This window comes from Apis dorsata, unplaced genomic scaffold (genome assembly GCF_000469605.1).
Source record: "Apis dorsata unplaced genomic scaffold, Apis dorsata 1.3 scaffold_194, whole genome shotgun sequence".
NCBI lineage: Eukaryota > Metazoa > Arthropoda > Insecta > Hymenoptera > Apidae > Apis > Apis dorsata.
The window spans coordinates 599,668-612,460 of record NW_006263478.1 but is presented as its reverse complement, the minus strand read 5'-3'; the positions used below and the strand labels follow the sequence as shown (position 1 = coordinate 612,460).

Here is a 12,793-nt window from a genome sequence, read left to right as displayed (position 1 = left end):
CTAAAACAAAAAAACTAGGGGAAAAGCATAAAAATAGATTTACGTTTGATGAATTAACATAAGGATCGTGTTTTTTTGTTTGCAGTTTAACGTGATTTCGCTATTTATTGAAATTTTGCGCAACCAAAGCGTACAATTTTATCTACTATTTCCTTTCAAATTATAAATTCCAATTATAAATTGCTTTTATCATAAACTTCAATATAGAATATATTGAACATTTATGAAGAAATCACATCAAACTACGAAAGATCACGTACGAAAATGTTGATGAGACAATTCTATCGCAATCTTTCGAATACATCAACCTTTTCTACGTAAATAAAACGTTACCAAATATTTTAATATTCCATCATCCTATGATATGAAGAAAATGTCACAACTTTAAATTATATATTACGATCTATCGATCTTTATCCGAACTTGAAACTTGAAACTAACACTGAAGGATGAAAAATATAAAATTTAAACTCACCAGGCGTGATATTTGGGAAGGGTTGGCCCGGCAAAGAGGGCGGATGCTCGTCCTCCGGGGACCGTTCCGAGGCGTAACCTTGATCCTGCGGTTCCCCGCCGGCCAGTTTGCTCAACTTCAAATCGATGCACTTGCCGAGCTGTTGCCGATGCCTGACCAACTCGCAATCGGGCTTGTGCACGATCTGCATCAGTAGATCGTTGTCGGCCGCGTCTGGGACGCACGGTTGGGAGGACGAAGAGTTCGTTTCCACGTTCGTCCCACCCTTCCCCCCACCGTTTCTGGTGTCCTGCTTCCGTTTCGGCAGCGTGCCCACCAGATCGAGCTCCGAATTTCGGTGACATCTGTCCTCCAGGGACGTGCCTCGCGCATACCTTCTCCCCGAATCGCCGGACATCGTCTCGGCATTCCGATTTCTTCTCACCGAGTCGAAATTACCGTGACGGCATCGCACCAGATCGAGATCGCTTTGCTGATACCTGCAACAACCAATTATTCGTAGTTCAGTATAGTGGAGATGGGATTTTGATCAATTTATATCGGCTTGGTTATTTCTTGGAACGCTGTTTAAGGTGTAAAACAAATACGTGGGATTATTTGTAAATAATTTTCGTACGACGTTAATCTCGATGAAAATTATTACTATAACAAAACGAACATTCATCCAATATATCTATTAACTCTACGCACAACTACAATGCTCGAACTCTAGCTGGTAATTATATATGTATTTCATTTTAAATTGCAAAATTTTTACAATATACAATTTTATATACAATTCTATGGCAAAAGATTTCAAGTTTATTATAACAAATGCAATTTATACTACTTTCAAGTCTTCGACACTGTGCATATTTAATATTTTATCCAACCTCGTACACGTTTATGCGAATGCATAATAAGAGGAAGATAAGCTGACAGAGATGACTGATGGCATACCTCCAAGGATCGTTTTCATCCAAAGAATCTTGGGATCGATGTTTCACGAGGTCCAGAGTACCGGTTGGCCCTCCGTCTGAGAAATGCACGCCCAACGATCGTTTCTTGTGCGGCAATGTTCCGCCAAGATTCCCACTGATCGTATCCGTCATTACGTTATTATTTTCCTTCGGATCGTCGTCCAACGCGTCCTTGTCGTCCAGATGATTGGGCAACGAGCCACAGAATTTGTATCTGAAAAGAGGCGAACGCTCGTTCTCAGTTTTTTCCCCGCGAAGATATTTTAATTTTTCAGAGACAATTTTTAAGACTTTTTAAAAATGGCGAATATATATAAAAGTTTTAGAAATAAGAACATTGTATATTGTATAAGATTATATTTTCTACGTATCACGAATATACGATTAAAATTTTCTATACGAAGTAGCAACCAATTATTCTAATTCAAACAACAGTATCCTTTAAATTTGGGGTTGAACGAGAAGGGTAGAGGTTGCACGAAAACGCAGTCCATGTTTGCATAATTTAGTTCCGTGTTTGTTCACTTTTACCGGATTAGATAACACGTGTACGAGATTTTATCGATATATATATAAAGTAGGGAAAGTTTAAATTGACGACGAAGATTCTTCTTCATTCAAAAATTGGGAGCTCTTCGATTAAAATATTATTCTCTAATTTTTGTTTCTTTAAATAATCGATTTTCGAAATCCAGAAGATAATAATTTTCTAAAATGTTCCTGTAATTCTGCTTCCTGTAATCGCCTTCTGAAATCGAAACAATGCTACAAACAATGTTACTTTCGATCAAATTTTGAAAGATAATATCCATAAAATCGAAATCTTTCGTTTTGTTTCGTTTCGTGTCGTCGATAGCGTTTAACTCGTAGTGTCTGTCAGCCATGATGCGCTGTTTCGCAACAACATACAAGTTTCCCCGCCGTTTGCGCGTGACACCGTTTGTAATATTATATTCGTCGTCAAGTGCACAAGTATCTACGCGTATCTACAGTCCTTGGGACAAATTATAACGAGGAGAGATTTTAATCAACCGCGACTTTACGAGCGCTCGTAACAATTTTCCTTTAATACTTCGATAGTTTATCAGTCGTAATATATTTTTGTGTAGTTTTAGTAATACATTTTTGTGTTTCCTCTACGATTTTGTGGCTCTGGTTTTTTTTCAGATCGACAAACGTTCGTTTCAATTACAGAGGAGAATTATTATTCCTTTGAAATATTTATTGAAGCTTAGACCAAACTTTTTAAAATGTTCAATGCTGATCAATGATCTGATATTGTTTTCATTCAAGAGGATTGTATTTTGTAATGTATCTACATATTTTAAAATTTTAACGAAAGAAATGGAATTTTTTAACAAAAATCGATCAATTTTCTTACGATACGAGTTTCTTAGAAATTTTTATTCCCCAACTCGAGAGAAGCGAACCTTGCGTTTTCTCTGACGCCACACGCAAAGATACAAAGATTCTTTCTTTCCATCCGAATTATTTTTCTTGCCAAGAGATCAGGGAAAAGAATTTATACCGTTCAATATCGGTTGCACGGTTGAACAACAGCACTTACGCAAATGAGATCAAGATTCGAGGGCCTTTTAACCCGTTCTCCCCTTCTGCTTTTTACCCCTCCGTTCATCCCTGTTTCCCTCACAACTCGCATCCGTTCTCGCGCAAACGAGGATTTAATGGAAACCGCCCCAGTTCCCCGACTGACCGACCTTAAAGGGACTTTAAATTATCTCGCGGCCAACGCTGTTATATACGTCGTTGTTGGTTGTTTAAGCAACACTGAACACCGCCTCGTAACGAGAAATCCCCAGAAAGGAGTCGAGGCTTACGCGCACTGTTTACCTCGATTCATTTACCTTCATTTATTATTATTTGTCGCCCTCTCGCGTCTGCTTAATTTGGACAAGTTGGTGCATTTACACTCAATTTTCAAATGTTATTTGTCATATCGACAGGAGATTTCATTTTGTTGTATTTTCTTTTTTTTTAGTCTTTTATAAGTAGGAAAGAAATATTCGTCCTGAAATGATTAAATACGTTCTAGGAAATTGGCATTGATTGAAAAGAATTTTGTGAGTGAAATTATAAATCATATTAAAGATATCATCAAGCTTGAATAATACGAAAAAACGAGACTGGATTATTGACAGATACTCGTTAATTTCGAGTTAATGTTCGATAGTTGTTCAATAAACAACTTTTCTTTTTTTTCAAATCTTTTATAAGTAAGAAAGAAATATTCGTCCTGAAATGATTAAATCGTTCTAGGAAATTGGCATTTGAAAAAAATTTTGTGAGTGAAATTATAAATTATATTATCATCAAGCTTGAACAATACGAAAAAACGAGACTAAATTATTGACAGATACTCGTTAATTTCGAATTTGTTAACGTTCGATAGCTGTACGATAATCGACTTGTAATTAATTTTATAATATTTATACTGGACATGAGATAATTACAACTCCGTAAAATATGCCTATATATATTAATCTGTTATCGGCATTCCGCTTCACGAAATTATAATTTATCGTGATCCATATAATCGCTTAGATTTTCTCTCGCTTGATAACCAGAATTGAAAGGTACACGCTTCGAAAAATAATATTTCGATAAATTTATATTTAAAGGTGAAAATATTTTTATTCGATTATGAATCACGCGAAAGAAAAAAAGATTATGGAAAAACTAGATTGATAAAAATTTGTTCAAATAATTTGTGTAACAAACGAGAGAGAGAAAGAGAGAAACATTATTTTTTACAGAATGAAAAATATACATGTCATATCGCGTTAATTTTTTCAAATGAAAATTACCATTGATAATTGAACCGTTGAAAATCATTAATTTTCGTTTCATTAAAATAATATCCATAGAAATTTTTCACGAACCATCTCACATTCTATTCGAGTAATCCTGAAAAATTAACAACACTCAGCTCTGTAATAATGAAACAGGATTCTTCATTTATTCAGAAATACCACCAACGAATTCCGAATTCTCTGTAAAATCATTCTCAAAATTAAATCTAAATTATAAACCTGTTCATTAATATAAATAAAAACTTGTCTTTAAAAATTAGAATCGAAAGAATTTCTTCGTTGAGTAAATTAAAAATTATACGTACAAATTTTCGTTTCGTTTACGAAACCTTACGAAATTACGACAAACTTTGTATCGTCACAAAGCACAATCTTGGCGTACCACTTGAAATTGTAATTCCGCTAATTACGCATCTCCAAAGGCAAACGAATTAACTTCGTTTTTTGTCCCTTTGAACGTCCCATTAAACGTCGTTTCCTTCGTCGTGTTATCGGTGTAATCGTCCAACGTAACTAAATATGCTGGTTTAATGCAGCCAGATTTTATTGCGTGGAAGAATTTTGTTGTCGGGACAAAAGGGATTTCATTCGTGCGAAACTACCTGCTATCTTTACCACCTCATCTTCCGGCTGGATTTAATTACGACGCGTTTCCGCCTTAGAATTTTAACTCCTCGCGAATAATGTAATGTTCACGGTTTAATAGATATAAACTTGCGTGTGTGTACATCCCTCCTATCCTCCCTCTGGAAGAAACGAGAAAAAAAGAAATAGTCTCGTAGCGATTTCAATCGCGTCGGAATTTAAAAGACGACAGTTCAGTTCGGATCGTTGAACTTTTGGAAAAATTCGAGCGCGGGGAAAAAAGAAATTTGCGCGAAAGTGAAGTGAAAATTTCAATTATAAGATCGATATTTGTAAAATAAAATTTCTGCGAATATAATTATATTCACTAAATAATTGATCTGTTTGTCAATTCACGCGTGTTTATTTAAATAAATAAAATTTTATAAAACGTATAAATCTTGTGATACAGATACGCGAATAGAGAAATAAATTTAAAAGATTTAAACCTAATTAAGTTTATTGTTTAAAAAATGATGGTGAAAACGAAAATGGAATAAATGATTTACCATTCAAAGTACAAAAGCTCGTACAAACTTTTAATTTTCCCTTGCAGAATTGATTAATTAATATGTGGATTAATGGTGAAAGCGATTCTTTGAAGTGATTCGATATATTTCGATCGGCTTTCATTTCGCCGATCACGTTCTTCCCGTGCTAACACGATCGAGACACAGGTTTGACAAGCGCGTTAAACCCGCGTTATACGATTGAACGTAAGGCAAACATTGACTGAATATTAATTAGAATCCTCTCTGTTTGGGCCGATACAGTGTGTATCAACAATCTATTCAAACTTGAGGCGGACACGGCTTAGAAATATATATATATAGGCGGGGAAGAATCGATCGCCGAATTCATCTCTCCTCTCCTTTATCTCGATCGAGCGGAGGATCTTTTGTATCCACCTTGCTTTATCGCTAAATTAAATTCTGTTTGCTCTTGGCACAGGGAGCAAAGGAAGCTGGAAAGAGAAATTAGAAACACGAAAAATCGCTTAAACGTCTGAAGACGTTTCTTCCTCCAGACATTTTTGGGGAAAATTTATATTATCGACACGTTGGTTTCAAGTTGGTGTTTTTCAGAATTATTAGAATTTATTAATTTATTATTGGTATTTTCCTCTCGATTCGATATATTATTTTTATCTTCTTCTTAGTGATTTTTATCGTTGAAATACCGTCGTTAAATACGAGTATTTTATCAAGTATATAAATTTAAGTTCTATTTATGAATAATGTATTGTCAGATAAAAAATGTTGATCCATTTTGCATAAAAAGATCGTTTGAATAAATATGTATTTTAATCGAATTGAACTTCACTATACAATGATGAGTTAAAAATATTGAATTGTTATTGATACATTAAAAATTACCATTAAATCGCATTAAATTGGAGGAAAGCATTTAAGGTAGTAATTACGATAAATCTTAAAAAAAAAGTTTCTCTAAACCCTTCCAAGAAGCAGTAAATACATTAAAGCACGAACTCCATTAGCACTCAATTACTAGCTAATTATACCACTTTGCACAGCAAGCTTTAATCACTGTATACGATCGCTATTTCTCAACGATTTGTAAAATCAAAAAAAAAAAAATTTAAAAATACATTCAGAGAGCAGATAAAAACGAATCGAAAGCATTGTAAATCCAAAGTATATTTTTGACGGCTCGCTATTGCTTGTTTATTTTAAAAAATATTTTTGAAACGAGGATTTTCCATAAATTCAGATTCCAATCCATACGACATTCTAATTCTATATAATTAAACAAAAAAAAATACAATTTATCGCCAATTGTCAAACGATAAGTCGCTTTAAAACGATCCTTTTTTATCCAAAATCACAATGCTCTATCGAAAAAAAAAGAGAAAAGAAAAAACTACGCAACAACTCTAAAAATCTTTTCTCCAAATCATAACGATAAGTCGCTTTAAAACGATCCTTTTTTATCCAAAATCACAATGCTCTATCGAAAAAAAAAGAGAAAAGAAAAAACTACGCAACAACTCTAAAAATCTTTTCTCCAAATCATAACGATAAGTCGCTTTAAAACGATCCTTTTTTATCCAAAATCACAATGCTCTATCGAAAAAAAAAAAAGAAAAGAAAAAACTACGCAATAATTCTAAAAATCTTTTCTCCAAATCATAACGATAAATCGCTTTAAAACGATCCTTTTTTATCCAAAATCACAATCTATAGAAAAAAAAAAAAAGAGAAAAGGAAAAACTACGCAATAACTCTAAAAATCTTCTCTCCAAATCATAACGATAAGTCGCTTTAAAACGATCCTTTTTTATCCAAAATCACAATGCTCTATCGAAAAAAAAAGAGAAAAGAAAAAAACTACGCAACAACTCTAAAAATCTCCTCTCCAAATCATTCGTTCCAAATTCTCCCTTTCGCGAATCCACCCGACAAGAAAATAAATAAATAAATAAATAAATAATGAAAAGACTCACCTCTCTCTCTGCGCGCTGGAACACGGGACCAATATCTTCCCCATACTGTTCAACTTCCCTTTTGGATCGCACAAATTGCCGGAGGACTGGGTCCTCCGCCCCGTAAGGCCCTTGCCGTTGTGCCGGCTCAAATTCGAGCCCATGTTCGAACCGTTCTTCTCGAGCTGCGCCTCGGTGGTCGTTCCCTCGCCGTTGTTCACGGCATTTCCGGGCGTGTTCTCCTTGTTCGGCCAGTGGTCCGGGTATCCGTCCACGTCCTTGGCATTGGCCTTGCAGGATAAGCCGGGTATCGGCGGTGGCGGCCTCGCGCGCTTGCTCCCCGCCTGCAATTGGGGACGGCAGCCTTTACGACGATTGCTCGCCGATTCCCCGCCCAACGAGAGCCTCTGCACTTTCCAACTGTCCTGACCTCCGCTCGCCGGAGGCACGGTTACGACTTCCTCGCCTGCAACAATGACGCAATTCCGCTTTACGCGCCGCTAGCTAGACGTTCAAGGTCCCCGGATATCGGGGACGATCATCGGCTGGGTGAGGGGAGGGGGCAGTCTCGTTCCTCTCGTTGGCTACGGGATTCTTCGGATTGGATTCTTCTGGGTGGCGAAAGAGAAGCGGAAGAGAATTGTGACGGTGTTTTGTGGATTTGATTTGGATTGTGGATTGATTGGAGTGTGGATTGTCCGTTTCTTTGGAGATTGGTATTTTATTTTATTTGGTTAGAGAATCTTGAGAGTTGGGATTTGGAGGTGTTTTGTGAATTGATTGTAAATTGCTGAAGGAATAAATATTTTTTTTTTGGTTAGAGAATCTTGAGAGTTGGGATTTAGAAGTGCTTTATGGATTAATTGTAAATTGTTGAAAGAGTAAGTATTTTTTTTTTGGTTAGAGAATTTTGAGAGTTGGGACTTAGTGTTTTGTGGATTAATTGTAAATTGCTGAAAGAGTAAGTATTTTTTTTTTATTAGAGAATCTTGAGAGTTGGGATTTAGAAGTGCTTAGTGGATTGATTGTAAAATATTGAAAGAATAAGTATTTTTTTTTTTTGGTTAGAAAATCTTGAGAGTTGGGATTTAGAAGTGCTTAGTGGATTGATTGTAAATTGTTAAAAAAGTAAGTATTTTTTTTTTTGGAATCTTAAGAATTGGGATTTGGAAATGTTTTGTATTGTTTATAGATTGATTTTTGGTTTAGGAATTCTTGAATTGAAATTGGATGGATTTGGAAATATTTTATATTACTTGTGGATTCATTGTAAATTTTTGGTTTAGGGATTCTTAAATTAGAATTGGATGGATTTGGAAGTGAATTTGAAGATGTAAATATAATTGTGAAAGGATATTATTTATGGATTAATTGAATTGTGATTGTGTAATTTATTAATTGACTGGATTAAATTAAGTTTGTGAACATTAAGTCTTTTTCTTAATTAGAATGTGTGAAATGACGATTGTGAGATTTTTTTTCTATGATTTGTGAATTACATGAGAACGAAAGGAATTTCTTTAAGATGTTAATTTACTCGACAGAAGATTTCATGCACGGTCGTTAAAAAACATCGAAACTTTCTTTTTTTTTTTTCTAAAATATTATATCCACTTGGTATATTAAAGATGATTAATAAAGCTGGGAACCTATTTAGCGTTAATTTACGAGAAACATTCCTTGAATGCTTCATGTCAGTAACAGTGGACTGATTGTTCCTCACAATCTGTTTCGTTGGTATCAAACTCGTTTGGTGCCCTGAATGGGTCTGGATCATAGCCAGCATTACGATAGGGTCATCGGAGTATGTCGAAGGCTTAATTCGTGCTAAAACTGTTTCTTGCTTTATCGCGTCTGCGTTCCTATTCGACGCTTTAAACATTAACAATTAGAATTTTTATCTAACGATAAAACATCGCGTAGTTAACGCAAAGTTAAACGAAACTTTGATTTTTCATATATATATATATATATAAAAGAAAAACGTAGAAGAAGAAGCTAAAGATTTTATCGAAATCAAAATCTACTAAGAAAATAGAGAAAATCGTACCAAGCAGAAATCTTTCTGCTTTTTCTTTTATCTCTTTATTTTTCAATTGGTTGCCAAGATACAAGAATCAAATCGTTCGTGGCGTTTAAGACGGTGCAGAGATTACGAATGGGCCCATGACCCAGTGACCTGCATTTTTTCTTGGAAATTATCACGATTTTCTAAGAATTATACACTACGTTTTTCCAGGAATCGCGACTTTCACTTATCCGGGGGATCGAGGTAGGTCAGTGAAGAGCGAGAGATTCGAATAAACGATATAGATATTGAAGATAGTAAATAATTAAAGATTATCTTTCTCTTTATTTTATACACTTTAATTTTCTCTTTATATATATCTATCTTAAATTTTAAAGTTTAATCGAGTTTTAGATAGCGAGATTAAATTATAAATTGCATAAATATGTATATATCATATATATTTAATAACATTTCGTTGTTATTTAAATAACGAATGTTTATTTATTTCTTTTTAATTGTAATTTAATAAGCAATTTTTTTTGCAATTAAATAAATTGTCAAATAAAATTTATGAATAATAGGGAGAAGAAGCGAGAGAGAAGCATATCGAGATAAATTAATTATTCAGCTCTCTTTAATGACCCCATTCTCGTTTGGAAGATCTCGCATAAAGGTAAACGCTTTAACGAGATGCGCCGGTAGGCGTATAGTAGATTTTTCATTTTCGTCTAAAAAACGTGAAGAGAATTGTTACGAAAAATGAAATAGGGAAAAGGATTTTTAACCAAGAGCTGTTAAAAAATAATACGATTAAAAAGTTAGAGGATCGTAAATTATCATCTGTAATATTTCATAATCGAGATTGAATTTAATTATTTTCTCCCTATTTTATTTATCTTCCTCAGAATCATTTTTAATTATTAATTAAAAAATCGATGAATCTTATTTATATTCTCTTTTTGTATTTGTTTTTTTTTGCATATTCTATACTTGAATACACATATAATAAATATTCAACATTATATTAAATTGGAAAGAAAGTTCTTGCGGTTTTTAATTATTAAATTCAAATGCACACGTCTCAAACAAAACTTAATCAAAATAAAGACTATTGCAATCAATTTTGCCAACGAGAAACAAGTTATTCCGGTTGCATAAAATTCTGGAGTCCTAGAATTGGAAAATTGTTCAAATTTGCTTCTTATCTATTATATTTTCAACACCTTGAGGAATCTAAAAGAAATTAGAAAAACTAATTTGAAAATAAAATTAATATCACATTTTCACAGAGCGAAAAATTTTTAAAATTATATACAAAGTCAATTTAACGCCAACTTAATCGAAAATAGAGCATTTAAAATCAAAAACCGTACTTTCATACGAATTATCATTAAAAAAGAAAAATCACTTTTAAGTACAAATATCATACTATCCTTTCTCATACAGCGCATCTCGAAACCAATATAAATTTTTACAACAAAATTTATCTACATCTATCATCTCTCGAAATGATATTCCATCAAATTTACCATAATCCACGAATCTGAATCGGAACAAAAAACGGAAACTCCATCGATCGTAATCGATCTTTCTCGAAACGAAAAGCCACGAGTTCATTCGAACCCGTTTTATTCTTCGATCGAATTAAACTCCGTTCCGAAGGGACATCGCAATTGACAGTTTGGAGAACAATTTTGGAAGCATGGCACAATAGGATTGCTCGTACCGTCGGCGCGTTAAAGGGTCGTGCAGTATGCAACGTTCGTATCGCATAACTTTAACGTAGCGTTTATCGTAGCCGATTCATACGCGTGGCACGGCATTACTGGCGAGCCACTAATATCCACCTCGTGCACGAACCTCGTTCCATAACTGTATTATTAACGATAGAGGCGTACGCACGTGCGTGCGTGCACGCGAAAGCATTCATCGAACTCGACGGATCAATCGAAGAGGAGGGGAGGGGAGGGGATGATGCGTTCAAACTTTGAGAATATTCTTTTTTCGATTCGATCGATGACGATGAATGGACGAGAATTTGAGATTTTTACAAGAAGCGTGCGATTATATCTCTGCAAACTTAATCTTTAAGAATTTCTCTGTGATTCTTTTAAAATAATATTCCACGTTTTGAAAAGGGGGATTATTGAAAAGAGGTAGGCGAATGGCCATGGAAGGTGATGGAAGACGGATGATACCACGATCGAGGAGAAAGTTATTCTTGCATTCAGCGAGATTTGCAAACAGGAAATAGTGTGGAAAGCGTTCGCAGAAGCGTTGTGAAGTGTAAAGGGGAATTATTCCCAACGATTTTTATTAAAAAAAAAAAAAAAAAAAAGAAGAGGGAAAGGATCGAAGAATATTTTCTGATGTAAAGTTTCCCAAGTTTCTAAATTCGGCGGGATATAAATATTAAAAGGGAGACGTCATGCGAGGTCTTGATTTAGCAAATCACCTTTGCTATTACAAGTTCCAGTTTGACTTCCGGCACTCTTGCAAGTTTATGACACGTTATCCCAAAATAGGAAGAGACTTTCGAGCGGTGTAAATTTTAATTAGAAACTGGGGCCTTCTATAAATATATATATATATATTTATGTTCGATTGGATCGAAAAATGACAATTAATAATTTTAGAGAGAGAATTGAAGGAAAAGTAATAATAATAATAACGATTGACACGGTATTTTCAATAAATTTTGAATTTGAATCGATCGACGATTTATTATCGAACGAGAATCTAATTAATTTTCCATAATTTCAATAAAACAATTTAATGGAGAATATAAATAAGCATATTTAATAAAAACAATCGTTCTAAACAATCGAATGGCGGATTAATTTGATTATCTTTGCACAAACATGCCTAAGTTCAATACTATTATTTACCTCGATTTTCCGAATCTATGAATAATAATCAATCGAGTAAACAAAGAAGTTGAACGGATAGAATGACAAATTAATAATGCTCTATTATCTTTAATTATATCAGGATTGATTAACGACAACGTGAAGTTTTAAACGAACTCTATGTCTCTGTGAAAATAGAGCAGAGATCAACTCATTAGAAAGTGCACGTTGTAATTGAATCCACATAATTGAAGAAACTGAATTGTCTGCATATTCGCAAGCTTAATCTTAGATCGAACAGAAAGAATTAATGCACGATAGAAATTAGGTGAACCCGATTCTTTCGTATTAAATCTTAATTAATATTTTACAGTTACTCGATTATTCAGTCAATGAACTTCTCCCGTACATTACACCGTGCGTGAGATATCGTCCTGTACTTTTCTCATAATTTCGCATTTCGAAATAACCTTTTACTCGTTAGTTTTTTTTCTCGTCGAAAAATTTGGTTGAATTGAATGAAAATTCGAAAATTTCAAAGTTAAAATTCCCAATATTCGAATCCATCAAATCGTTACTCATTTGTTTGTAACAAGTTACT

General features: G+C 34.1%; 1 protein-coding gene across 4 annotated transcripts in view; it reads right to left on the bottom strand.

The window, feature by feature from the left end:
• LOC102677890 (tyrosine-protein phosphatase non-receptor type 13-like) overlaps nt 1–12,793 on the bottom strand; it is a 158,438-nt gene that overhangs the window by 38,431 nt on the left and 107,214 nt on the right. For all 4 annotated transcript variants that reach the window (XM_006614605.2, XM_031509962.1, XM_006614603.2 and 1 more), the window contains exons 2-4: nt 7,354–7,798; nt 1,415–1,648; nt 476–954 (exon numbers count right to left, since the gene is read on the bottom strand). In XM_006614605.2, the coding sequence (XP_006614668.2) occupies nt 476–954; nt 1,415–1,648; nt 7,354–7,798 (1,158 nt within the window). The remainder of the gene's footprint in view (nt 1–475; nt 955–1,414; nt 1,649–7,353; nt 7,799–12,793) is intronic.